Source organism: Acomys minous (genome assembly GCF_964271855.1).
Source record: "Acomys minous genome assembly, chromosome: 13".
In the NCBI taxonomy this organism is placed as follows: Eukaryota; Metazoa; Chordata; class Mammalia; order Rodentia; family Muridae; genus Acomys; species Acomys minous.
The window spans coordinates 102,306,758-102,334,434 of record NC_140495.1 but is presented as its reverse complement, the minus strand read 5'-3'; the positions used below and the strand labels follow the sequence as shown (position 1 = coordinate 102,334,434).

The 27,677-nt window shown below is 50.5% G+C and overlaps 2 protein-coding genes and 1 long non-coding RNA gene across 7 annotated transcripts in view; 2 read left to right on the top strand and 1 right to left on the bottom strand.

Annotated features, from left to right (window-relative positions):
• LOC311581130 overlaps positions 1–27,677 on the top strand; it is a 174,294-nt gene that overhangs the window by 83,050 nt on the left and 63,567 nt on the right. The gene's annotated exons all lie outside the window — the stretch shown is intronic.
• On the top strand, positions 594–22,987 carry SMARCB1 (SWI/SNF related BAF chromatin remodeling complex subunit B1). 2 transcript variants are annotated; one of them, XM_084753142.1, is made up of 9 exons: positions 594–938; positions 4,826–4,964; positions 6,563–6,692; positions 10,273–10,410; positions 11,740–11,867; positions 14,762–14,928; positions 16,156–16,346; positions 22,205–22,336; positions 22,663–22,987. In XM_084753142.1, the coding sequence occupies exons 1-9, from the start codon at positions 846–848 to the stop codon at positions 22,700–22,702; spliced, it is 1,158 nt and encodes a 385-aa protein (XP_084609268.1). In that variant the 5' UTR covers positions 594–845; the 3' UTR covers positions 22,703–22,987. The 2 variants fall into 2 exon arrangements, with proteins under 2 accessions (XP_084609268.1, XP_084609269.1); XM_084753143.1 differs by having other exon boundaries at positions 596–938; positions 4,826–4,937.
• DERL3 (derlin 3) lies at positions 23,804–26,409 on the bottom strand. 4 transcript variants are annotated; one of them, XM_084753146.1, is made up of 8 exons: positions 26,297–26,409; positions 26,120–26,185; positions 25,958–26,031; positions 25,752–25,845; positions 25,194–25,389; positions 24,693–24,801; positions 24,499–24,588; positions 23,804–24,362 (listed from the first exon to the last, which is right to left on the bottom strand). In XM_084753146.1, exons 1-7 carry the CDS (start codon positions 26,387–26,389, stop codon positions 24,516–24,518), a joined length of 705 nt encoding a protein of 234 aa, XP_084609272.1. In that variant the 5' UTR covers positions 26,390–26,409; the 3' UTR covers positions 23,804–24,362; positions 24,499–24,515. The 4 variants fall into 4 exon arrangements, with proteins under 4 accessions (XP_084609272.1, XP_084609274.1, XP_084609273.1 ...); XM_084753148.1 differs by having other exon boundaries at positions 24,693–24,783; XM_084753147.1 differs by having other exon boundaries at positions 26,120–26,182.

Sequence of the window (27,677 nt, the reverse complement as noted above, 5' to 3'; positions counted from 1 at the left end):
AGATTACTCAAACATTTTTGAGGCACTGCTTTGTTCAACGAGTGATGGAGTGCTTGGACACTTTGCAGAAGCATTGTCTTCTCTCAAGGCTGTTAAGGCCCAAGGGGCAGAGAAGCACAGAACAGGGCTGGGCTTGTGGGCACCAAGCTTGCAGAGGTTAAGGGAGGAATGCAAGTGGCCCTGGCACATCACCCGGATCTTTGAACAGTACCAACCTCCATCCACTCTTGTCATTCTTTCCATCCCTACTGCCCCGGGAACAGCTGCGGGCCTGCAGCGGATATAGCTGTCCCTAGAGGCACTTTGAGGTGGACAGCCTGAGGCGACAGCCTGGGGTCACCATGCCCACCCAGACTCCCTTGGGCTTCCAGATGGAGCGGTCTTTCTCCCTGCTTAACATCTCATTTCGCTTCACTCCCGGGCGGAGTGGCAGGTCTGGCTGTGTGACTAGGAAGGGCACTGCCTGAGTCAGGGCCTCAGTGGCTATTTCTGTCGGTGGGAAGTTTTCCTCCGTACCGGACTTGGGAGGCAGCCCGGGAAGCGAAAAGAGATCGGGTTCCTTTAAGTGCCCGAGGGAGCGTGCTCGGCCTTGTGTTGCGCAAGCAGCGGCGCGCACGTTAGCGTCAGAGCGCGCGCGCCCCCTCGCGCATGCGCACGGAGGGCGGCCTGCTCGTCTTCGTTGCGGCGACCCAAGAAGCCAGTAGTGGCGCGAGTGCCTGGCCGGCTCCCTCGGCGCGTCCTTCACGTCCCGGCCTCCGTTCCTTTCGGTCTAACGCTCCTCGGCCTCGCCCGAGCCCACCGTATTCTTTCCAGCTCGATCCCGGCTGCCGGTTTCTCCCGCCGCCATGATGATGATGGCCTTGAGCAAGACCTTCGGGCAGAAGCCCGTCAAGTTCCAGCTGGAGGACGACGGCGAGTTCTACATGATCGGCTCCGAGGTAGCCCGCGGCGCGTTCTCGGCTTCCCCGGCAGAGGCTGGCCGGCTCGAGTCCCGGAGCCGGCCTGTGCTCCCCGAGTGTGCGCCCCCATTCATCGCGCAGGCAGGGGGGCGCCTGCTCGCAGCTGGGGCGTGGCCTGGTGGGCGTGACCGGGCCCTTGTCCTCCTGGACCCTCTGGGTTTTCTTACCCACTTCACGTTGTTCAAACCCTAAGCATCTGCTCTAGCTTAGAGCGTCGAGCCGGTACACTCTAGGCAGATGGGGAAAGGATCTTTGGGAAGCCCCTGGGCGCTTGGAGGTGGAGGTGCAGTATTACCCTTGACCCCTTTGGCAGCTCTCGCTTGCACCCCACTGCCGTGGACTTGAAATGGCTAGCTGTAAGCCTGAGGCTTAGGATCGCCTCCACCCCCTTGTGTTCTTGCTTCTGAGGTGGGCTGCAGAAGCGTTATGGGCTTTATTATCTGTAGAAAGCGGTTGGACGAGGATGTTTGCTTTTCGGTGGATGAGGCCCTGAGGCCAGAAGCACTGACGTTTTGGACATCGATGAACATATTTTGAGTTTTCATACGGGATAAGTCTGAAGGATCGCCGATCCATAATTAGAAGAGACAGCGTTTGTTCAATCAGGTGGACAAGTGTCCTTAGGACAGTCATTCTCAACCTATGGATGATGACTTTGAAGTGGGGGAGGGGGAGGAGGGCGCGTGTCGAATGATCCTTTCACAGGCGTCGCTTATCAGATACCCAACATATATTTACATTACGATTCATAACAATATCAAAATTATAGTTACAAAGTAGCAGCGAAATAAATTTATGGTTGGGGGGGTGGTCACCACAACAGGAAGGACGCAGCATTAGGAAGGGTGAGAAACACACTACCTTAGGAAAACCCTATAATTAGCCCTGGGGGCCAGCCAAGAGTATGAAGGTATTTTACAGATTTTCTTACACTAGCCTCCTTACATCTAAGGGCAACCACCAGCCGCTTTGTGTCCCCCTTTTCCGTTTCTTTTTGAGACAACGTCTCATTGTGTAGCTTTGGTTGGCCTGTAACTCCACTTTGTAGACCTGGCTGGCCTTGAACTCAACAGAAATCCACCTGCCTCTGCCTCCCAAGTGCTGCCACACCCCAATTTTGTTTCTCTCTCTTAAAGATAAGGGCAGCCAGGCAGTGGGCTACACCTTTAATCTGCACCACACTCAGGAGGTGGAGGTAGAGGGTGAGTTTGAGTCTAGCCTGGCCTGCATAGTAAGAGTCTGTCTCCAAAAAAAGAAAAAAGAAAAAAAAAACCACTTCAGATGTATGAAGGTCATCAGTAGACATGTAAGACACGAAAAGAGGTAAGTACCCACCTTGGAGAGCTAAAGCCATCTCAAAATGTTAATAGTTACCCCCTGGCAGCCATTTGCCGTGTGATAGACTCCATTTCATTAGTGTGTTGGTTGTATCAGGTAACGGGAAAAGTGTTGTCAGAAACATCCATTTTCACCATTTTCCATTAAACAAAAAGCGTGAGGTGTCATGATAGGTTCACACCGTCACTTCAGTGCTGCTTGCCACGGTGGGTGTTCTGGGGACGTGCAGTCAGTTCCTGTCTGTCTCCCTCAGCTGAGAACGGTCCTTGTTGGCCAATAAGCATTTTCTCAAATGCCAGGTACGTAAGGTAGTTGAGGACTTTAAACACTATACAGAAGAACTTGTTGAAAGAACCATTTAACTGATCTAGTGTGTGAAAGGTAAATCTGAGCTCAACTCTAAGTGCCTGCTGGTGGTTTTGAAAAGAAAATTCTCATCTGGTGCAGCAATTAAAAGATAGCCCTGCTCGGGAGCCCTGCTCAGGTAGGAAGAGCCTCAGAGGCTGAGTGACAGCTTGCTCTGCCTCCTTACCCCCTCTCTCTTCTCACTCTGTCTTCCTCGGCTCTCCTTTTTCTCATGCTGGGAATTGAACCTAGAGCCTTGTGCAGGCTGAATACGTGCTCCTCTCCTGAGCTGTCTTCTTGGCTGACTCCACTTTTCTCATACTTAACGAGATGCTTAAACTGGAAATGGCTTTTTGAGGTCATCATCATAGTATGTTTTAGGTTTTAGAAAGCTAACCACAACCTTCTTTCTTGGCCCGCCCTCTCAGTTGAATGAGAATAATTATCTTGAAACCAAAGTGGACAGGGTATTTTTGCTCTTTGGAACCTAGCTTTGGTTTTGGGAAGACTAAGTACCATTCATGTAGTATTTTCTTTTTTTTTTTTTTAAAGATCTATTTATTGTATATGAGTGCTTTTATCTGCAGAAGAGGGCATCAGATCACATTGTAGATGGGTTTGAGGCACCATGTGGTTGCTGGGAATTGAACTCAGGACCTCTGGAAGAGCAGACGGCGCTCTTAACCAATGAGCCACATCTCCAGCCCTCATGTAGTATTTTCTATCTGCAGTTCCTGTGGCAGAATTGTACAGATGGTGACCCTGGGCCCCTTCATCTTAGAAGATGAATACAGTATTCAGATAGATGGGCCAGATACCGCAGCACTGACCACGTCTCTGTGGCATCTGCAGTGGATGTGACTGTGTCACTCATATCCTACCATTTGCCACACAAGTCACAGAACTTTGAAGAAAGGAATGCCCAATTCCAGAATCTTTATTTCCAGAGAGGGAAAGACTGACTTAGGAAGAACCAAGCAATCCAGCCGTAGTGTCCTAGGGAATGCGGTACAGACGCTCTGCAGGCCCCTCAGAGTAGCTGTTGGGGACAACACTGCCAACTTCTTTCTAAAACTGAATGAAATCTTACTTTTACCTTTGGGTGATAATGACCTACAAACTACAGCACCCAGGAGGCTTTGCTGTGTGTAGATGTTCTTCTCTTGTGCTCAGCAGCCATGGCTACTGGTCATGTAAATCTCTTCCAGCAGCAAAGAGCAGAAACGGTTTCCACTTAATAAATGTATGCTATGATTGGTAGAGAAGAAGAAAAGATAATAGAAGTGATCCTTAATAGAGCAGAATTCAGACTTGAGGGCCAGGCTTGGCCGTGCATGCCTTTAATCCCCGGCACTCAGTAGGCAGAGACAGGCCCATCTCTGTGAGTTCCAGGCCAGCTAGAGCTATGTAGTGAGACTCTATCTTATGAAAGGGGGAAAAAATGAGGGTTGTAAAACATTTGACAGGTAAGTAAAGATGCCCAGCTTTACTGCCAGAGCCAGCACCTTGCACTGCCTCCACTGTTGTCCCCGCAGTGTGGCTCTGAAGAATTCATCTCTGAAAAGTCAGTGGCAGGACAGCTTCTCCTGAAGGCTGTTCATCCAGTATTGCTGCAAACAAACCGAAGCTACTGCCTAGGGGAAGTAGTGATTTATATGATAGTCCAGGGATTACTAATATAGTGCTTTTTTTAGACTCTAGAAAATTCTTTAGTATCTCTGGTTTGAGTTTTGTTGCTAAACAAAGCCACACAGGCAATGGGACAGATTATCTTGCATCTGTCTAAAATTAAAGACTTCGGTGTTTATTGCCTTGTTAAAATATCAAAGTCTGCTTCTTAAGATAAAAGAAGGTCACAAGAGTCTTAGATTTCAGAAAAGTGCCAACAAACCCTAGTCAGATCCGAATCACAAGCTTCATACTAAGCTCCAGGATCCTCCCTTGTAGACATCTGGTCAGGCCTTTGGAACTTGGTTCTGATGTCAGGATACACAGATGGCAGCCAGATGTGCACTGCTGTTGAACCCTTGCTGTCAGCAGAATGTGTTTTATGACTACTGAAAGGCTGGCGTCTGGAGGCCTTGTATCTCATACGCTTGATCCAGCAAATCCTCTGCCAGAACCCTTCGGCGTCGTGGTAGATAGCCTGACCCTCATAATGAGCCTTCTTGCTTTACTCTTAGGTGGGAAACTACCTCCGTATGTTCCGAGGTTCTCTGTACAAGAGATACCCCTCGCTCTGGAGGCGACTAGCCACTGTGGAAGAGAGGAAGAAAATAGTTGCATCGTCACATGGTAAAAAAACAAAACCTAACACTAAGGGTGCGTCTTCACGAGGGTTTGTAAACCTGTTTCAAAACCACTCGCTTATGTCATGAAGATAAAACGTTTTCACTCCAGTGTCTTCATTGCATCCTGACCTTAGTTCGGTAGGGAGCACCGCAGGGGCGGGCCACCCTGCCAGTGCACACACGACTCAGGTGAGAGTGGCTCAGGGAGACTTTGGTGCTCCACTGTTGTGTGCTCCTGGCTGGGCCGGTGGGGTGTAGGGGCTTCGGGCCAGGGCGGTAGCAGGTGCTGTGAAGACATGTTGGGCTCAAAACGTTTTAGGAATGCCGTGATTCGCTGCCATTTGCTGTGAGTGTGTTGCTGTAGTTGTCATCCTTGCGGCCCTTAGTAGCAGACAGTAGCCCCAGCCCTCACTTTGCTCCGGGGCCTTCACTGCTTCCCTCCCAGGGCACATTTCCCCTGTACTGCTTCCTCTCGGCACCCAGTGTGCTACACTCATGTGCATGCTCCCATTCTGTGTGGCCTGCCCTGTGCTTGCTACGTGAGCCCTTTGATGCTGGTGCCACAAGTGCAAGCTCTGGGCCGTGGCAGCTCTGTGCAGTGACGATGTTCTTCATTCACTTTGGGACCTGCAGTGGGAACGTTTGGGTGTGGGTGCAATATGCCATTTGGCAGGTGGCAAACTACTTTCCACTTAGCTGAGGCACCCTGTAGAGAGCTGCCCTGGGCCTGGGTGCCTGTGTGCGTGTGTGCATGCGTGCATCCATGCATGCATGCTCGCTAGCACTTTGTAGTCTGTCTTGTCTGTAGGTGCTAATGTAGTTTTGCCTATTATGGTAAATTGGGGGTTCTTTTAATGCAGGAGCCAGAGCTGCTTTTCAGTCACTACTAAAACATATTCACACTTGCCTAAAACAGTTTCCTTTGTGTCCCCTCTGCCACAAGTGGAGTTCAGTCACTAGCATGGTGGCTGCCCAGCTTTCTCTGCCCTTCCTTGAGTACCCCTGAAGTCTTAGTGGTCTTTCTGCCATGTGCCTTCCTTCCCTGTAACCAAGAGATTCCTCCAGTGAAAATAAGCAGGTCCTGCAGATAAGTAGCAGCTCTTGACAAAGGTTCCCTGGAAGAGCTGGGGGTCACATCGTACGGAGCCTGTCTTGTTTTCCAGACAGCACATCTGGACTGGATCAGGGATGGTAACTTTTGCTGGGTGTGAAACAGTTCTTTCCAACTCTCTGGGCTCTTGTTTTAAAAGAAAAGTAGTCATCTTTCATCCTATCACCTGCCTCGCTTTGTGTTTAGATTGTGGTGGTGTCAGACCTCTTCCCACTGGGGTGTTACTCGGAAGCCGTCCCGGTAGCCCCTGGCTGCTGCTGCCCCAAACATCTCTGCCCCTGAGCTTGTGCTCTTAAGAGGCGAGTTGGTCCAAATCCATCCCCAGAGGCTTCCTCCACCAAGATGTCTAGGAAAGCCTCAGTCCGTGGCCCTTTTGGAAGAGGCTAGCACTCAGCCGTAGTGATCACCACCTCGCTTTCCCACCTCCTGCATGTGAGGACCTCGTGTGCCTTATCAAGTTGGTTGGCAGCGTGTTCACATTGTGCAGGATGCCTACAGTGGGGTCTCTCTGCTTACAGACCACGGATACACCACCCTCGCCACCAGTGTGACGCTGCTGAAAGCCTCAGAAGTAGAAGAGATTCTGGATGGCAACGATGAGAAATACAAGGCTGTGTCCATCAGCACGGAGCCCCCCACCTACCTCAGGTACCCCTCCCTCACCTGTGTGTGCTTGAGGACGTGTGGTAGGTGGGGAGTGTCTCGTGTGGAAGGGCAGTTAACATGAAATTGGACTAAAGTGCCTCTCAACACTTTACTCACTGTGGTTACAATTGCCTGCTCTAGGTTTCTAAGTTCTTCTGCATCTTTGGAATTCTTAAAACATAGGCCAAAGGTGGATCTCTGTGAGTTCGAGACCAGCCTGGTCTACAAAGTGAGTCCAGAACAGCCAGGGTGACAGAGAAACCCTGTCTTGAAACCAAATAAAAAGAAAAAAGAAACATAGACCAAGTCTTGAATTCTGGAATGTTCGGAAACTGGGACTCATTTACAAAAAAAAATTAGTGACTCATATCAACTCCCAAAAGAAACAATAGATTTGAATATATGCAGTAGAACTTTGAGAGAACTTCTTTTTTTTTCTTTCCTTCCTTCGTTTCTTCCTTCTTTTTGAGACAGGGTCTCATGTAGCCCACCCTGGCTTGAAACTTGCTATGTAGTTAAGTATGATGTTAAACTACAATCCTCCTGCCTCCACCCTCTGGGTGCGCAGAATACAGGTGTGTGCTGCCATACCTGATGATAACAGTGCTGGGGAAGGTGCCCAGACTGTGCCTGCTGGGCAAGCACTCTACCAAGTGTCTATTTCCTCAGGTCCAAACAGAAAATTTTGTTTTGAATTTGGCTTTGGTTTTTTGAGACATGGTTTCTCTGTGTAGCCGTGGCTGTCCTGGACTCACTCTGTAGAGCTGGCCTCGAACTCAGAGATCCATCTGCCTTTGCCTTCCGAGTTTTTCTATCTTTTTTATTTTTTTAAAATAACTTTTAAAAAGAGGTGTTTTGAGGCTTGGAGAGATTGCGCGAATGTGCCGTAGCAAGCACGTAGAGAGGTCAGGGGTCAGCATTGTGGAGTCAGTTCCCTCGTGATTATATGTGTTCAGATCACCATACTTGCAGACCCAGTGCATTTACCCACTGAGCCATCTTCCCAGCCTAGAACACAACTTTTATGAAAATATTTATGGCAACAACATGGCAAATAATTAAAAAATGTACTATGTTATATCTAGCATCTACACACCTAGCCTTAAAAGTAAACTGGAAACTCCGGTAGATTTGGAGAGAGGGTGGTGATGCTAGCAAATGAACCCAGGACTCGACAGGCTTGGGTTCCACAGCTGAGCTACCCCCACACCATAGAGTACAAATAAAGAACATAGTCCATATCTGGCCTTACGAGAGGTAAACAAACATAGGAGAAATGCTTGTCTTCTTCTGTAATCTCGTTGTACTGGGCTGGGGCTGAGAATGGAGCCCAGGCCCCTTTGCTAATGTACACACTCTCCTGTTGAGCTACATCCTCAGCCAGCCATGTCATTTTAAAAATTCAAAGCTTGAAAAAATAAAAGCTAGTCATTGTGGCCCACACCTTTAACCACAGCCCTTTGATGTGAAGGCAGGAGGGTGTCGATGCAAAGGCCAGCGAGGCTAATAGTGAGGCCTTAGCGCGAAGCAGAGAGAAGCCAGGCTGTGGTGGCGCACGCCTTTAATCCCAGCACTTGGGAGGCAGAGGCAGGTGGATCGAGGCCAGCCTGGTCTACAAAGAGAGTTCCAGGGCAGCCAGGGCTACATAGAGAAACCCTGTCTGGGGTGAGGGGGAAGCAGAGAGAAAAGAGTTTTTTGTTTGTTTGGTTGGTTGGTTTGGTTTGGTTTTTGGTTTTTTTGAGACAGGGTTTCTCTGTGTAGCCTTGACTGTCCTGGACTCACTCTGTAGACCAGGCTGGCCTCGAACTCACAGTGATCTGCCTGCCTCTGCCTCCCGAGTGCTGGGATTAAAGGCATGCGCCACCATGCCTGCCATGGAAGGAGTTTTCATGTACAAAGCCTGAGGATGCTGAGGGAGAAAAGCCCTGTTGAGGGTGAGGTGGTTGTAAGGATCCTTTTCACTCGGACTTTCCTTCCCCTTCATTGTTGGATTGCTTTTCTGGTCCCCCTCTGCCTCTGGAGAAGGTGGCACACATCCAGTCTGATGAGCTTTGTAGACATGCGCTCAGCAGATTCTCATTTTCTCCAAGGGATGTGGTAAGAACACGAGACCTACCCGGGAAGTCACAGAAGGAAATTATGTACATATGGACGACACTTTTATGTTTGCACATGTCAGCTGGAAACCTTTTATACAGTGGTAAACAATTTCTTGATTGTGTCATATGAGGCCCAGCTGAGGGAGTAGATTCCTGTTGCCTTGGAAGCCAAAACAACAGGGACGGGTGTCCGTGGTTTGAAGCCAGCAGCTACAAACTGCTCAGTCAGCCCAGCAACAGGCCTGGAAGCCTACCTGTGCTGTCACTGGATAGTTTGTCCCCCTTGGGATTCTTGGGAAAGATTGGCGATAGGGTAGGACTTGAGGGCCACGGGGCGGGGGTCAGCACAGAAAATGTGAGTAAAGATACCCAGTTTCCAAATACAAGCCCAGCTGCATTGGAACTGTCTGGAAGGTACAGAAAAGGCCAGCCTCTCCAGAGATGGACACTCCTGTGATGTGGGTGGGACTTAGGAATTTGCTACTTAAACTTTGACTCTTTGGGAACCATTTGTCCACTTGGGCTGAGATGGAAACTGGTGTCCCAGCTGTTCAGCCCTGTGGAAATTAGTCCCCGTACTGGGGTCAGGTCCCAGGTCTTGAAGGTGGGGTCAGATAATAAGAGCCAAGGCAGACCTGCAGCGCCTCAGACCATGCTTGGCACTGTGCCCCTGCCCCTTCCCTTGCCCGGAGCGCGGCCCCAGACCTTTCCATTAAAGGTGTTAAGTAGCGTAGATTTTTTTTTTATTTCAGAAATAAAAGTTACAGTTAAAGGCTCTGCTGAGAAAGGCGAGATCCCAGCTGCTCTTAGACGGTGTGGTTGGCATCGCTTTGGCCTCCCATGGACAGTTACTGCAGGTGCAGAGGCTGCCATGCCGGCATAGAAAGGAGAGTACTTTAGTTTTATTTTTGCTGCTGTGGTAAAATAGCCTGACAGAAAAGCAACTTAGGAGAAAGAGACCAAGTTTATTTGGTTTACAGCCCTGGGTTATAAAGTTCACCATTGAGGGGCAGTTAAGGCAGGACACAGCTAGCCACTCTACATCAGTCATCAGGGACAAACAGAAACATATACTCCTCCTGCCTGCTTGCACTAGCTAACTTGGTTTTTATTTTTTCCTTTCTTTTTTTGTTCTTTCTTTCTTTCTTTCTTTCTTTCTTTCTTTTTTTTTTTTTTAGGCAGGAGTTCACTCTGCCTCAACCCTGGCTTGTTTGGAACTCAGAGATCCACCTGCCTCTACCTCCTGAGCACCGGATTGAAGGCTGCACCATGCCCCTCCCTGTAGCTAATACTTCTGTGCCCTTCTCACACAGACACCTCTAGGTGCCAGGAAGAGTCCCCCAGTGTAAAACAGCCCAGATGTCCTCCACAGGAGCTGGGCCCCTGCCAGGGACACAGTGGTGCCCACTGAGCACAGGTAGAGTCCCAGGGAGCAGAACCTGACCCTGGTCTGATGAGGTTACTTTCTTCCTCTGTCTCCCCAGGGAACAGAAGGCCAAGAGGAACAGCCAGTGGGTCCCCACCTTGCCCAACAGCTCCCACCATCTAGACGCTGTGCCCTGTTCCACCACCATCAACAGGAACCGCATGGGCAGGGACAAGAAGAGGACCTTCCCCTTGTGGTGAGTGAGCACACTTTGCTCGGCCTCGGCGCAGAACCCCCATTCCTCCAGTGCTCTTTAGCCTCATTCCCAGAGAGGCTGTGCTCAGCGCCTCCGTGCTCCGCAGACGCCGCCTGGCCACTGCCTCAGGTGCTGGTCTCATACTTAAGGACACATCCTTAGCGTCCCCGTCCTCCCGCCCCTGCTGCGTTCTCTCACGTTTTTCCACTTTCCTAGCACCTCAGTGTGATTCTTGGGGTGCAGGCCCTAGGCTTTCCCTGCCGTATGCTTCATCTGATGCCCACAGCCTGTCTGGAGGGTTTCGTGACTCCCACTGTGTAAGTTCCCTATGGCTGCTGAAACAAACTACTGTAGTGACTTACAACAGGACAGATAGATCCTCTCCTAGGATTCAGGAGTCTGACATAGGTGCATAGGCAAAATCAAGGTGTGGGTGGGCCGTTACTCCCTTCAGAGGCGCTGGGGGTGCGGATGGCGGTCTGGTACTCACCCCTTCCTGCTCTGGTGGCTGTGTGTCCCTTATCCACATCACTCCGGTGTTCACCCCTGTGGTTGTATGGGCTCCTCTGTGAGTGAAAGCTCCCTCTGGATTTCTTAGGACACCTAACACTTAGGGCGCCCCTAGTCCATGCTAGAATGCTGACTTGATTTTGTGCAGCTTGGAAGCAATCAGCTGCAGCGAGTTCCTGAGTGCAGCAGATCGTTCAAGTCTGGAAGACGCTTTCCCTTTCACAGTCCCCGCCCCCATCCCCGTCCCCTGCCTGAGCTTCCCCTCTCCCCCCACTTCCACTTCAACCTATGGCTCCTAGTATTTTTCCACCCATCTTCTGAGGCAGTCACTGAACTTTAATGGGAAGGGGTGGGTTTTGTTTTTTTTTTTTTGAGACAGGGTCTCACTCTGTATCCCACAGTGACCTCAGACTCCTGGCAGCTCTCCTGCCTCAGCCTCCCCACTGTTGGGATTACAACTTCCAGACCCTGCTAGCATGTATAGGTTTTCTTCTTTCCAGGGCAGCTGTTTCCTGGTTCTTTCTGATTCATGTGTGAAGCATACTGCTCCGCGCCATTGCAGGACTTAGCCATAAGATGTGTTTGAGCTTGTTTATTGCCCTTCTGCGCTCCCATTAGACTGGGGCCCCTGACAACCTCTTCTGGGGTGCCTCAGTGTTAGGTGACAAATGCCTATAAGAAATGGCCTTTCCCTTCTAACCATGTTTACAATGACCCACGGTGCAGCAGAGGGAAGCTGGAAACTTGTGTCTCTGGAGACCTAGACGTAGGGAACCCTGGAGCCCTGACTGACTGCTGCTGCTGCTGTTTCGATTCCAGCTTTGATGACCATGATCCAGCTGTGATCCATGAGAATGCATCACAGCCTGAGGTGCTGGTACCCATCCGGCTGGACATGGAGATAGATGGGCAGAAGCTGCGGGATGCTTTTACCTGGAACATGAATGGTATGTGATGGTTGGCTTCGCCTGGGCCTTATGTGAGAATGCCCACTTTCCCACCCCCTGCCTGTCAGGCAGGTTCTAGACTTGACATTTGCAGCCTTGTGGCATGATCCTTAAGGTTGTAAACTCTAGGTTCGTCCTGGTTCTGCCATGTACCCTGTTTCTTGTGGACTGGGCATGTTTTCTTTTGCTAAAACAGGATACCTGCACCTGGGTGATTCATAAATAAATAAGGAGTCGATGAAGGCTGGGAAGTTCAAGGTTCAACTGCGAAGTAAAGCTTTCTTCTGTTGAGGCCTCACACTCCTCAACTCATGACAGAAAGTAGAAGTGATTGAAAGGCAAAATAAGGGCACATTTAATGACAGGCTGCCCTTGTAGCAATGAAATCCACTTAACAAGAAAGACTATCCCTGCCTGCACCACCTTAAGCTTCCAGCTCTCAATAAAGAAAGAAATATGTGGTGGTCCATGGCTCTAATGCCCAGCTTGATCCAGTCAGCAATATAGAAGATAAAGTAAAATAATTTGTGAATATCAACAATGTAAATAAAAACAGTATCAGCATGGAAAAAAACAGAGGGTGGAAAGAGGGGTCCGAAACACTTAGAATATATGAAAAAGCTATGTGGAAACAGTATTTTGTTTATTTAAAAATAAATCTGATGCCAGGCAGTGGTGGTGCACGCCTTTAATCCCAGTATTTGGGAGGTAGAGGCAGGCGGATCTCTGTGAGTTCGAAGCCAGGCTGGTCTACAAAGTTAGTCCAGGACAGCCAAGGCTACATAGAGAAACCCTGTCTCGAAAAAACAAAAAACAAACAAACAAACAAATAAATAAATAAAATAAATCAGGAGACACATGCCTGTTATCCCAGCACTCGAGAAGGCAGAGGCAGGTGGATCTCTATGAGTTCAAGGCCAGCCTGGTCTACAAAGCAAGTCCAGGACAACCAAGGCTACACAGAAAAATTCTGTCTCAGAATAAACAGAACAAAACAAAACACTCCACAGAACCATGAAACTTGTTGAGAGAAAGTGTAGGAGAAAAACTTGGGTATTTAGGGCTAGACAAACAATCCCTAGACACCAGCAGCAGAGTCCAGAATAGAAAATCCTGAAACCTGGATGCCATCACAGCTTTGTTCTGGAAAAGGACCTTGAGAAGGGTAAAAGATGCCAGATTTGGAGGTGCTTGCCTCAGATCCCAGCACCCAGAGGGCAGAAGCAGGCTGCTCTCTGAGCCTAAGGTCTACATAGCAGGTTACAGGTCAGCCAAGGGCAGGCTGCATAGTGAGACCCCGTCTCAAAAAAGACAAAGATAACAGGAAATGGAATAGGATCGAGATAGTTTACATATTTATATGAAATTGTGAAAGAACAAATTGTAAAAACTCAAAAAAAATCAGCTGAGTGTGGTGGCACATATCTTTAATCCCAGTACTTGGGAGGCAGAGGCAGATGGATTGATGTGAGTCCGAGACCAGCCTGGTCTACAAAGTAAGCCTAGGTCAGCCAAGACTACACAGAGAAACCCTGTGTCACAAAACCAAACAACAACAACAAAACCCAAAAAACCCAAAGAGTTTAATTAGAATAAAAACACAGGCTACAGAAATGGCTCAGAGGTTAAGAACACTGGCTGTTCTTCCCGAGGACTCAGGTTCAATTCCCAGCAGCCACATAGGAGCTCGCAGTGAACTGTAACTTCATGTCAAGGGCATCTGACGCCTTCTGGCCTCTACAGGCACAAGCCATGCAAGGGCTACACAGACATGTATGCAAACAAAACACTCACTCACATAAATAGATATAAGACGTCTCAGAATAAGGACAGGACACATGACGTTTCATTTCACTGAGGGTCCGTAGCTGGAAACAAACATTGGAAAGGTCCTCTGCTTTGTTAGCTCTTCGGGTAATGCAAATTAAACTAGTGACAGCACCAATTAATGTTGATGAGGATGTGGAAGAACTGAGCCCTCACACTGGTGGAAATACAGATGTCCAAGCTGCTTTGAAGCCAAAAAAAACCAAAACCACTAAACGTGACTACTGTATGAGTGAGCAGTGGAGGGCATGCGCCCCAGAGACTAGCTTCTAAAGACATCTGTTTACACTGAAACCTACATATGAAGATTGATAGCAGCTTTGTGCATAATAGCCAGATACTAGAATAAGCCCAGATGCCCGTCAGTGGCTGAACAGTTAGACAAAGTGTGAATCCTCTGCAGAATGCTAATTAGCAATAAAAAGGAAGTAACAACCTCCATGAATCTCTGAGGAATTTTTGTTGTTTGGTTATTTGAGACAGAATCTCACTTTGTAGCCCTGGCTGGCTTGGATTCACTGTGTAGACTAAGCTAGCCTTAAAATCATAGAGATCTACTTGACTTTGCCTCCCAAGTGCTGGGATTAAAGGCGTGCACCACCACGGCTAGCTTCTCTGAAGAATTTTCCAGACTAGAAAAAAGTTACCCTCAAAGTTGCATACGGTATGATTCCAGTTCTTCAAATGCTCAAATAACAGAAATGGGTACCACAGATGAATGATAGCAGGCAAGCAGGTGTGGCTGCAGAAGCCTAGGTCACGCTAGTGGGCATCTTGACTACCCACATTGGGTTCTGAGAGCACACTAGTGTCACAGGAGGCGAACCATGGGAAGATTCCCTTGGGCAGGAGCCCATATTTGCAGGCTGTGGGCGACAAGGGAAAGGATGCTTCATCCTGTGCTGCTGTGAGTGTCTGGGAAGGCCAGGTCCAGTTGCCCAGCCATCCACATCTGCATGAGCAGAAGGTTGACGAAGGAGGATAGGATGGGAGAAGCCTAGACAGGTGTGAGCACCGTGAAGTGGGGCACTACAGTAGGTTGGGGTGTTTGTGTTTTCTGATTTCAGAGAAGCTAATGACCCCTGAGATGTTTTCAGAGATCCTCTGTGATGACCTGGATTTGAATCCACTGACTTTTGTGCCTGCCATTGCCTCTGCCATTAGACAGCAGATTGAGTCCTACCCCACAGACAGCATCCTGGAGGACCAGTCTGACCAGCGCGTCATCATCAAGGTAGGTGCTAAGAGAACACTGGCCCTCGGTGGAAGTCTACCAGGGTTCCTTGCTGGGGGAATGCAGTTTCTGGGAAGATATCTTTCAGTGACACCCTGACTGTTTTCAGAGATGAGTGGGCTGGCTTTTCAGAGAAAAGTGTCACTGTGAGTAGGACAGCCAGTGCTGCCATATCTCCACCAGGCACTGAGCCACTCCCAGCCTTAGAAGGTGAAAGCAGCTGGTAGGCAGAACGTAAAAGCCCACCATGAGATGTACGGCATGGATGAAATACTTTGTGGGTGGACCAGAAGTACCTCTTTGTATCCTGATTTCAGTTCTTTAAGGTAACCTGGCCATCCTGCACTATTTTGAGGACCTACCAAAGTTGCAAGGCAGTTACACCATTTTACGTTCCCACTAATAGTTCACTAGGGTTCCAATTTCTCCCTGTAGTCACCAAAAGTTGCTCTTGTCTGCCCGCCTCCCTCCCTTTCCCCCCTCTCTTCCCTTCTTCCCCCCTTTCCTTCCTTTCTTGTTTGATAACAGCCATCCTGATGGGTGTAAATTGTCTTACTGTTTTGAGTCTTTATCATTATTAGTGTGTGTGCTAGGATGCATGTGTCTTACTGTGTTGAAATTTTTAAACTATGATAGCACAGGTGCCGTGATAGATGTGTGGAGTTCAGAGGATAGTTTTGCCGAGGAGTTAGTGTTTTCCTTCCCCAGGGAGTAGGCTTATCTTTCTAAAGGGTGAGGAGTAGACAGGGCAGGTGTTCCTGTGAGCTGGTGGCAGGATGGTTGTACAGCAGTGACATTAGGGATTGGACGGTGGCGTAAAACAGGCTCAAGGACAATCTCTGAAGAGTGGCATGTAAGCTGAGCTGTACAAGGCCAGCAGAGCTACATAAAGATTGGTTGCCACAGGTGTAAAGGACAAACACGACACTGGTCAGCATGGGAGACAGGGCAGGTGAGAAGAGGGTTAAGGTGGAATCAGGTGCCTGGAACCTAGTGACAATGGGGAGGTTTGTGAGGTCGGTCCTGTTTTGTCAACAAGGAATTTGACATGTAAGGGCCAAACTGGGTACTTAGCTCCTGAATCACAGGCAGAACTTCCTCAGACCTGGCAGTTCGGAGCGGAGCGGCTCGTCCCCACCTCCTCACAGCATTCCTCAGCACTCCTCAGCACTGGGCTGAGAATAACCCCTTCCGCCTCTCACTTGTGCTTCTTGGGTCCCGCCACAGCTGAACATCCATGTGGGAAACATCTCCCTGGTGGATCAGTTTGAATGGGACATGTCAGAGAAGGAGAACTCCCCTGAGAAGTTTGCCCTGAAGCTGTGCTCGGAGCTGGGTCTGGGCGGGGAGTTTGTCACCACCATTGCATACAGCATCCGGGGACAGCTGAGCTGGCACCAGAAGACCTACGCCTTCAGGTAGGCTAACCAGCGCCCTCATCTCGCCCTCTCATTTTACATTTTTCTCCGCTTCCTTGCTGCGTTGGGAAAAGACTTCATTGGGAACTGGAATGCTTAGGAAAAGCAAGAACAAAGGGCTTTTTGCAAAGACATGGCAATTCAGAGCTCAGCTAGGTTCACAAGACAAACCAAGAGTCAGCTTTCTTAGGGACTTCTCATGAGCAAGAGGAGAGGGCTGGAGACAGGGAGCTTCAGCCCCAGGGCACCCAGCACTGAGCAGCAGGAGAGCAGGGGTATGCAGACAAGCTTGCCAGCAGTATACCTAAACACTCAAAATAACAGGGGGAGGGGCGCACATCGAAAAGGGCTGAGCAGGCATTAGTTGCCGTGACTCCTCCAGCAGCCCGCTGGCCAAGTAGCTCTGTTTTCCAGCCTCGATGTCTGTCCCATGCCTCACCATTCCTGAAGGAAGCCTACTTGTGAGTGCAGCCAAGGTATCCTGGTAATAAAGGGTCCATCCACAAGCCAGTAGTTGGGTGGAACCCACTTTCAGAATGTGCACATGCAGGTGCCACTTGCTGCTTGGCAGCCTCAAGTGCTGTTGTCAAGGCTTGAGAGGTACAGCTTATAGACAGGTCCTGTTGGTATATTTTCTGTTGCCAGTGTTGGCAGTGCTTACATTATCAGACCCCAGAAGGCTATAGGTCCTTGATAAGTTCCTGTCCACCTGCAGTTTTCCCATGCATGAGTCCCAGGTGTAGACAGGAAAGGCCTGGCTCTGCTGTGCTCCTTAGTTCTGGATTCAGGTAGCAATCCTCTGAAGTAAGTTTAGGCCCGCCCTGGCGGACATTGGAGCAATAAACGTCCTTCCGCTGTGGCCTGCCTGGATTCCTGGAAGATGTCCCAAGCAGTTGTTCTCGGGATAAGAAAGGGCTATTTTATCTTCTCAGCCAACCGGGGCCTGGTGAGCTCCCAACACCTGTCCTGTGTGTTGGACCATTTGGGCGTCTGGGATGCTACCCAGGTGGGACCTATCAGTGACAGTTAGGGCAAATGAGAATCAGAGCCAGCTCTTCCTGCACATCAAAATCCAGAGGCCAGAAGCAGCCAGAACTCCTGATTCTCCCTGTGTTCTCGGCGCTTCACCCCACACACAAGTGGGCCTAGGGATTTCTTAACCACTTGCCTCAGGAAAACTGTTGTTGTTGTTGTTGTTGTTGTTGTCGCTGCCATCCTTATAGCGCCTCCCTGGTAGGAGCAGGCCTCACCTGGTCTCCGCCATGCACCGAATATGACAAGCACTGCATCCCATGACCTACACGGGTTTTAAGTGCTAAGCCTCTGTCACTTTGTATTGGAAACACACTAAAGCCCGACCAGCCAGCCTGCCAGGCTCTGTGTCAGGTCCCATCCCCTTCCGTACCTACCCACCGGCCCCTGGTCTTTGGTTGTGTCCACAGAGCAGCGGAGAGAGCTGCTGGTCACGGACATACGTGAGCAAGGCCATGATGCCATGTGTCAGAAGGCTGGGTCTGAGTGGTAGGACAGGCAGCCTGACAAAGGCAGGGCAGGAACAAGAAGTGTGAGGGGGGGAAAGTAGGTGTGTGGCAACGTGTAACAGGCCGCAGGCTGCTAGCGCAGACCTGAAGTAGAGCAGCGAGGCATCCCAGAACCAGATGAGGACAAAAGGGCGATGACAAGGACTGTGAGGGTGGTTCAGTGGTTAGGAGCACTGGGCGCTCTTGAAGAGGACCCAGGTTGACTCCCAGTTCCCACCTAGTGGCTCACAACCATTTGTAACTCGTTTCAGGGGACCTGGCACCCGTTTCTACCCTCCATGTGCACTTCATATGTATGCACATGGTACACATCTATATATGGAGGCAAAGCATTTATGTACATAAAATAATAAAGCAGATTTTTTTAAAAGAAGGGCTATGACAAATATGGGGAAATGGCATGGGTCTGATGCGGAATGGAGCTAGGTTAGGCAACAGGAAGCTTGCTGCTCTTAGAATTGTCTACAGCAAAATTATTAATCACTTCTCCTGAGCTAGTCCTGTGCTCCATACCAGGGACCAGGGACCAGCATCCTGTCTGGCACAGGAGAAAGACAGGTGTGTTGTATGTAGCCACCAGTGTGCTGTGACTCCTAGTGTACCAGAGGAGAGGTGGCTGGGGTAGGCCCAGAGCCTAAGGGGAAGCTGTCTGGTCAGGGATGGCTAGGGCAGGCAGGGCAGAGCGACATGAGAGAGAAGGTAACGCTGCCCACCCAAGCACCTTGTGGAGCTCAGTCACTAGTGTCTGTCCTCAGGGACAGCTTACAGCTCAGCCCTGCTAGGGTGGTGTGCTGGGCAGAGAGGTGAGGGTGTACTCAGTCAGAGGGCCTGGCAGCTGAGCTGGAAGGAGGCTCGGAGAAGCATGGTCCTCAGCTGGTGCAGCATCAGCAGTTAGGGGAACTGCTAGAGCCCCTTCGGACTGGTTAGGCGAGCACCATAAAGGATAGGTATCTCAGAACTCCACTCGCCAGCCATTGTGGTAGAGATGGTGGTGGTGTTTTGCTTTCTTTGTTTATTCAAGATGGGGTTTCTCTGTGTAGTCCTGGCTGTCCTGAAATTCACTCTGTAAACCAGGTTGGCTTTGAACCACAGAGCTCCGCCTGCCTCTGCCTCCCAGATGGTGGGATTATAGGTGTGTGCCACCACTGCTCAGTGAGGGTTTTATAACAACACATGAGAGACAATTCACATACCATATTATTTAGCCATTGGTTTTATTTTTAAATGTATTTGATTTTTTTGCATTACTAGAAATTGAACCAAAGGCTGGCCTGGAACTTGATTGTAGACTAGACAGACCTTAAATTCAGAGATCTGCTTCTTCCTTCCAAGATCTGAGATAAAGGCCTGGCCTTCTTTTACTTTTTTAAGGTAGGGTCTCACTGATTTGCTGGCCTTGAACTCATTCTGTAGTCCAGGCAGGTCTTGAACTTCTGATACGCTTTCCCTTCCAGATGGTGGAATTACAGGTGTGAGTCGCTTCCACGCTATGCTTGGTTTGTCCTGGTTGGTTTTCATTCTGTTGAGAAAATCGCACCACATAGCCTAGGCTGGCACTGAAGATTAGCTTCCTAGTGTAATGTTTCCAGGGGTCATTTATGTTGCAACATCAGAGCTCCACTCTTACAGCTGAATAATATTCCAATGGTTAAATAAATACATTTGACTTACCCATTCAATTGAGTTGTTCCTACTTTTTGGCTATAGTGAGTAATGCTAAAGCATTTGGTTTTGTATTTAAACACTCTCGTCAGTTCTCTTGGCTGTCTACTCAGTAGTAGTATTTCTGGATCATATGCTAACTCTGGTTAACTTTTGTTTTGCTTTGTTTTATTGAGACAAGATCTCACATTGTAGCCCAGGCTAGCTTCTAATAATTCATGGCAGTCCTCCTGACTCAACCTCCTAAGAGCCTGGGCTATCTGAATGTGAAGTGATACACTTGCATCCCTAGTGAGCATCTATAGGTAGATAGGTAGATAGATAGGTGGATGGATGGATGGATGGATGGATGGATAGATGGATGGATAAATAGATATCCATATAGTCTGGCTATACATTCCCTAGTAGATGAGATTTGTAAATATATTTTCCATCCTCTGGGCTGCCTCTTCACTTTTTTGATAGTGTCCTTCGCAGCACAGAAAGTGATAGTTTGATGAAGTCCTTAAGTCCGGATGATAGTTCCATCTGTCTTAGACACACACATATATGTATAAGATCAAATATATATTGTGTGTGCGTCGCATCTAAAAAGCATTGCCTAATGAACAGGCATATTGTATCAGCAGCTTGCCCACAGGGTCACCTTTTCCCAGTGAGTGTGGTGAAGCTTACATCTTGCCCCTGAGGGGCATGCAGCTGAGACTTGCAAACAAGTGAGTTCCAGGTCTGCTGATGTACATACTGAGTGCCAGGACTACACAGAGACCCTGTCTTAAAAGACAATAAAAGCCCCTATATCAAAAATAAACTCCAGCCCACTCCATGAGCATCAGTCCTTCCTCACCGTTGTCTTCTAACAGTCCTTACATGGTATTTGTGTGGTCGCAGAACGTCCGGGGGCCTTCCTCCCTGCTCTCGGAGTGCATGGGTAGGAACTCCCTTGGAGTAATAGATGCTGGCTGACTCCAGTGGCCCACAGATTGGGACGGAGCAGTGTCTCGGCTTGCGTGTCCCCACAGACCTGAGGAGCTAGTCTTGGCTCTAGGCCCTTCCATGGTCAGCTCTAGCAATTCTATTTTTGAGCAAACGCACTGGTGTGACATCTTCCCAGAATCAAAGGAAGGTAAACAAAGGGGTCTCTGGGCCTGTGCTTGCCAGCTCTTATTTAAGTTCAGAAGAAAACATGTTTTGCCTCTTTCAGCCTGGACTTGGCGCCTTTCAAGGCTGCCCTCCCGAGGGAGATGACCTGGAGACGAGAGATGAGTCTGGCTGGGTTGTTCCTGGATTTCTAAATCGAGCTGCCGAGAAGAGGCTGGCTCCCGGGACGGACCACAGGGGTCGGGGCTGACTGGTCCCTGGGCTTTGAGTCACTAGCAGGAGTTTGGGCTTCCAGGTTCTGTGAGGCATGTGCGTATGGGTGTTGTAAGTTGAGCTTCAATAACAAGTGAGGCCTGTGTCTGCCAAGGAGCCAGGGCTCTCCTGGTCTGTGGGTCCAGCTTCAGCCGTACTCTGACCTTGATCTGGGCTCAACGTCCGTGAAATTTTTATGCCAAAAATTGGCCCTAGCCCAGCCTTTCTGGATTGGGCTGGGTTGGCTCTCAGCTGCAAGGTTTGGCCTTCGATAGAGTGGTGAGGAATCATGACTCTGCCGTCAAACCTAATGTAGGAGTTTGCTTTTGTGGGGCCCCCTGTTCCTCAAGCCTGAAGGAGGCTATGTCAGGGCCTGTCTGGCTGTGAAGAGTCTTCTGCAGTGATGAATATTGGCTGCTTTAATGTTACCCTCCTGACAGTAAACTACGGAAGGCCAGTGTGGCGGTGGAGGGGAGGAGAGGACCTGGTTCGAGCCTTGCTGTGAGGCTTCCTGCCAGGCTGGGGTTTGCGTACTTCCTTAGCTTCCTCTTACCAACTTGGAAACCAAGGTCCAGGGAGACCCAGCCATCCCCATCCCCAGTACTTGTACCCTCATAGCCTTTGTCCCACTTTGTTCACACCATTGTGTCCAAGGTTTGAACAGATGGACACCCCTACCTTAGGGTGGAGTCAGGTGGTCTCTGAAGGGCTCTAGGTCTGAGGTAGCATTTCTAGGCTCAGTTCTCTGCCAACTGTCTGTCTCAAAGCATAGTCTGGCTTCTCCAGGGCTTAGTGTGGACCTCAGGAAGTGAGCCAAGAAATAGATAGAACACTTGAGAGCAGACCAGCCCTGTGGCCCTCTGTGAGGAGGTGGAGCCTCCTGGGGAAGTCTTTATACACCTGCCCCATCCCTCTGGTATTTACGGTGTTTCCTCCATCAGTAGGTCTTGGTGGGTACTGGCCCTGGACAGTGGTACCCACAACACTATTCTGCCCAAAGAAACTACTTCATTGGCAGAAGCTCCCTCAATCCTTACCACAAATTGGCTTTGAAGGGAGGCTCTAGGCCGGAGGTAGTACTGTTTCCTGCTAGAGCAGTCCTGGCATCATACTTGACAGGAGCCATCCCCCAGCTGCCAGTCAGCATCACTGTTGGAGGAGCTGGGACAAGGACATGAGTCCTCCTTTCGTGCCCTGGCCATCTAAGGGGTGGCAGCGTGGAAGGCAGTGGTTTCTGGGGGGCTTCCTAGCTGCTATTCTGTTAACTAGCCCTTGCTCTTCTCCCTGTTCCCCTTCCCTCAGTGAGAACCCACTTCCCACGGTGGAGATTGCCATCCGAAATACTGGAGACGCTGACCAGTGGTGCCCCCTGCTGGAGACGCTGACCGATGCTGAGATGGAGAAGAAGATCCGCGATCAAGACAGGAACACAAGGTACACCACGGGCACCCATCTTCCCTGGCAGAGGCAGGGGTGTCTTCTCCCTAGGAACCTAGTTTCAAGAGGCGGTTTCTGTGGGGAATCAGGCCCCAGGGTACATTTCCTTGGAGAGAACAGAATCCCCTAGCAGATTTCTGGGTTTCTATATAGATAAGTCGTAGGGCCTGCGCAGCAGACTAGCAAGGTCAAGAAAAGGCCAGAGAGTATTTCTGCTACATGGGCCCCACACCTAGCTACTCTAGAAAAACAGCATACCCAGAAGGAGGGTGGCCACCCAGAGCTGTGACTGCCCCTGCTGACCATCTGTTCCCCTACCTCAGGCGAATGAGGCGTCTCGCCAACACTGCCCCAGCCTGGTGATGAAGCCACCATCCATGCTCAACTTCCACGGAGCATCTCAAAAGACTGCCTTTCCTTCCTCTGTGGTGAAGAGAAAGGCAAAGGGACAGCTGGTGCCATCCTGAGGAATAGGGTAGGAGCTCCTGGGTGCCTTCCTTCAGCACACATTCCATTTGCTAAAGCCCAACACTGTCCCCCAGAGTCTAGAGTCAGGAAGCGGCCTCACTTGGGTTATGTTTTGTTTTTGTATAGGAGCCCCAGGCAGGGCTAGTAACTCTTTTTAAATAAAAAGTAATATTCGGTTTCTCTGGTGTAATAGCATAAAAATGAGAGCCAGTAAATAAAATTTTAAAGAGAGTGGGCCAGGAGTGGGGGCTGAGATACAACCTGCGTGGACTAAGAGGGGCGTGTGGCCAAGGTGCGTCCTTCCTGCTCTTCCCGCCTAATTCTCAGGTGATGACTGGGCCTACACAGCAGCCACAAGGCCCCAGAGCAGAGCCCAGACATTGTCCTTGTGCCTTCCAGCTTCCCAGGGGCTCCCTGTGCTCAGCACGTCCTTGCAGAGGGTAACGAGTATGTCAGAGGCTCCGTGCTGGGCTTGGGCCTGCTGCGTTCAGACAGGCTGCTGCCTGCTGGGGGAGCCTTGCTCTAGAGTCCCACCTAGAGCACTGGCCGTGATACCACTAGTATGCAAATAGGAAGTCTTCTGCGTCAAGGTTCTAGCAACACCTCCAAAAAGATCTCCATTTGCCCTGGGCCAGCTTCTCTCCCAGCCTGTTGTGAGCAATGGGGGACAGCACACCAGCCGTGCACTGTCCTTGTGAGTTGGCACTGTGTGGAAAGGAAGGTACAGCCCTCTAGCCCACCCCCCAAGCTGTGCTTGGGGTAAGCTTCTTGTTCCTTTTGTCCTTGGCCTGTGGTATAGAATGGACCCATAAAGGTAACATATGGCTCTACATGAGGCAAATTGGGTGTACAGGTTGTGACTGAAGCCAGTGATGGTGGCACCCCAGCTCCAGACTACTGGTACCCTCACTCTCAGTGGGGCCACACACAACCCTCAGGTCCACACAGCAGCATAGCTGTGGCCTTACCAGGTTTCACTACAAAATCAAGTCAGACTCAGTAGAAAACATTTTTGTTACCATAGAAATAACAGGCAGTGGTCTGGGGAATTCCCATGCTGTTGGGCATCCAGGAGTAAGCCCCAATGGAGCAGTCGTAAAGCAGCAAAGAAAACTGGCCGCATTGAACACTTTGGTTCAGAGGAGATGCAGGTAGCAAAGACCCACACAGGCCTCAGCTGGAAGACAAACGGACAGTCCCAGAACTACTACTGTACACAGGGTGCTGCTAAAATAGAGTTTGAGGTCCTGGGTTCACTAGCGTGACAAAGGACCAAACTTGTCCTCTGCACATGGGCCCATGGGACCTTTTGAGTCACCAGCCGGAGACAAAGGTGAAGACTTGTTGGTTCAAATGAAGCAGAGAGGCCGGGTGGATGGGAGTCCTGGGGACTGGCCATGGCCCTGAGCCAGGCTCTGCGTGTGTAGGGCCTGTTGCTGCTGCTCCACCGAGGCCCTGGCAGCATGAGGACCAGAACTGTGGGTCTAACTAGTGAGCTCAGAGCTCTACTAGGCAGTCTTCGTGCTCTCTGGGCCCCGTGTCCTAGCACCTGCAGCTGAGAAGAGAGGGCACAGAGAGGTGTAGGGTGCTGCTGGCTGAGGCGCCAAGGCTGCGTGGGTCCAGCCTTCTAGATGGGTGGCTGGGGTGGAACTGGGGTGGAGGGGAAGGAGAGGCTGACCCGGTAAGCTTACTGTTCCAGGCGCGGCCCTTAGGGCTCTGGCTGCTCTTCAGGAAGGGGCAGGTAATTGGGGTCCTCCTGAGGGTCATCTAGTAGCAGCTTCCTGTGGAGATGGGACAGCTACCCTGAGCTGTGGTAAACACAAGTTCCCCCATGGAGGAGGCAGACTGCCACCTGAGGGAGGGAAAACAGTTGTCCGAGACTCACAGGAAGCTGGGGGTCAGCAGCAGTCTCTTGCCTCCAGGCTGGTTGGGAAAGACATCTTCTAGGAAGTAGTAGATGTGGCCCACAACAATCCCTGCAAGAGAGCCAAAGGCTGGCAGAGGCCATCTGTCAAAGCTCAGTGTAACCCCAGGGTCCAGAGCACAAGTGCCCTGCTGTCTGCCAATGGGGGAAGATCAGAGCTGGCCTTGAAAGACGGGCTTAAAGGGGCCCCAAAGTGCACGGTACCTGGGGAGAGGGAGGGACTCGGGGCCTGGGAACACTGGGGGAGTAGGAGCCAAGAAGCAGACACTGTAACCACCCCCAGGACCAGATCTGGTATGAGCAGGTCAATTTTGCAGATGCAAATTGGGCCAGCTGGAATGCTTGGAGTGGGGGAGGGGGGCACTAAACACAGAACAGGAGCTGGGACAGGAAGAGAGGTTTGGGAGGTGCATAAGAGGTCCGGTGCAGGGGGAAGGGAAGTTGTGTGAGCTGCATGCTCACCTAGCAGGTCTGTGATGACTGAGTTGCCCAGCAGCAGAGAGAAGCCCATGAGTGCCCAGGGCAGGAATGGTGCCTGGAAGTTGAGTAAACCAAAGAAGTTGACCCTCACTTGAGGGCTGCGCCGGCTCCATACATAGACCAGCATGGCCATGAGGGCCTGTCCCAGGAAAAAAAGGCTGCCCAGAAATCCCAGCAGCTGGGCCAGAGTCAAGGCTCCCTGGAGCAATCTGATGCCTACAGTTCCTCTGACTCTTTCCACGGGTTCCCTCTTCCCCTGGTCTGTTCTACAGCAAGAAGAACCCGTCTCGTGGGCCCGTCAATTCCCATGCCTACTCGTTCCTTCTGGCACTTGTATGCATGTTTCAAAGCCTCGGTTGTCCACCAGTCTATCGCAGCCTTCCCTGCTGGGCTCTAGCTAGGGCACTTGGTAGGCTATACAGCTGCTGGGCTCTGAACGCCTGCCCCTCCACGTCTGAGCATTTCATGTCAGACCCCAGAGTCACGACAGGCTAGGAGATGTCTCTTGACCTAATAATACTGAGCCGACAGGAAGGATACAGTCATAAGAACACCACCAAAAAGAAACATGAAAACGAAGTCAGCCTTGCGACCGCGGAAGGAACCCTCCTCCAGCATGCGGCAGTAGCGGAACCTGTAACACTGGTATAGGAAGTGCCACGGCGACTGAGCCTCAGTTTCCCCGTTGCCAGCCCTACACAACCCCAACCCAGGCTCACCCCAACCCCCAAGGTGGCTCAGGATACACGAAGAGCATGTTGAAAAAGAAGCCGAATCCCAGGGGCCCGAAGAAGAGGAAGGTAGTGATGAGCCTCCAGACCTGCGAAGAGGTGGGTGGGGGTCGGCGGTGAGGCGTGGTGCAAAGGTACCGGCCTGGCTGGCAGGTGCCAGAGTCGGGGCCGCCTCACCTGGAACTTCCGGAACACCAGGTGCGGGTTGAAGTAGAGCTGGAAGGGGGTGAGGAGCTCCAGCTGCTGTGGGACGGGGAACGTGTAAGACGCCGGGAACCTGCGACCTCCCTAACCCCCCTCTTGCTGGCCAGGTTCTGTAACCATGGCGCCGCCACGCCCGCCCGGCCCGCTCACCACTGCGGCGGTGGTGAGGACGCAGGCCGTGGTGTAAGCTCGCGTCACCGCGGGCACCTGCAAGAAGCCCGCCGCCAGCCCCTGCCCCGCCATCGAAAATCCTTGGCGCGCGCGCTTGCTACGCCGCGCAATTAACCCGCCCCCAAGCCCCGCCTCTCTCTCTGGTGGCCAATCGGCGTCGGAAGAGCCGAGCCTGGGACTGGAAAGCCAATGGGAAGAGGAAGCGGGAAGTCCAGGTGTAGCCAGGCGGCTAGCCAATGGGAAAGCCCCACGGTAGAGCACATGGCGGTTGTTGTGGCTGCTGTGGAGGCGTGGGAGGTCTTGTGGCCAATCAGAATTGATCGTTTGACAACATCTAGAGAAGGGCCAATAGCAAGGACCCACGAAGTCGCCACGGAGGCGGGGCCATGAAAAGAGGCGCAAAGACGGCTAGCCTCTGGCGGATCTTGGCTTGCAGGTGATGCCTTTAGCTTCTGAGAACCCAGAGCCAGGCCCCCATTTCACCCACAGCCCCTAAAAGTTCCAGAATCCAGCTAACATGTGCGAGCTCCTGTTGCAATCTTCCTAGGCATGCACTGTGGGGAGGACCCTGCTAAAGGTTCAGAGCCATGTTAGAGCAAGTGGTCTGGCAGACTGGAGAGGGGCTTGAAATTTTGGTAGAAGAGGAAAGCGCCGTTAGTCAACCATTTATTGAGGATGTACCGTGTGTTGGACATTCTGATAAATGTTGGGGTTCCTGTACTCAACGAAGGATAACCATCCGTGGTGGCCCAACCAGTTCAATGCTCCGGTGACCTAGTTCTGTCTAGAACAGCGCCTTGTTGGAACATAATGTCCGAGATGGACCTCCACGGTAAGTAAGGTGACCTGGGCAGCCTATACGAGGAGGCGACATTTAATTGTCACTTCTAAAAGATCCCCGTGCTCACTAGAAGGTTATACAAACAAAACAGTAACATATGCTGTTCAGAATATGGAAGAACAGATCTACATGCCATTTTTCTGAGGATTGAAATTGTTCAGCCACTGTGGGGAACAGTAAAGGTAGTACTCAAATATTTACAAATAAGACTACCACTGGGTGTGGTGGTGCCCGTCTTCATTCCAACCACTCCAATGGCAGAGGCAGGCAGATCTCTATGATTCTAAGGCCAGTCTCATCAATATCGAGAGTTCCAGGCCAGCCAGGGTTATATAGTGGAACCCTATTTCTTTCTTTTTTTTTTTTTTTTGGTTTTTTTTTTGGTTTTTTTTTTTTCGAGACAGGGTTTCTCTGTGTAGCCTTGGCTGTCCTGGACTCACTTTGTAGACCAGGCTGGCCTCGAAGGAACCCTATTTCTAAATAAGCAAATATAAAATTATCAGATGGACCTAAAATCCC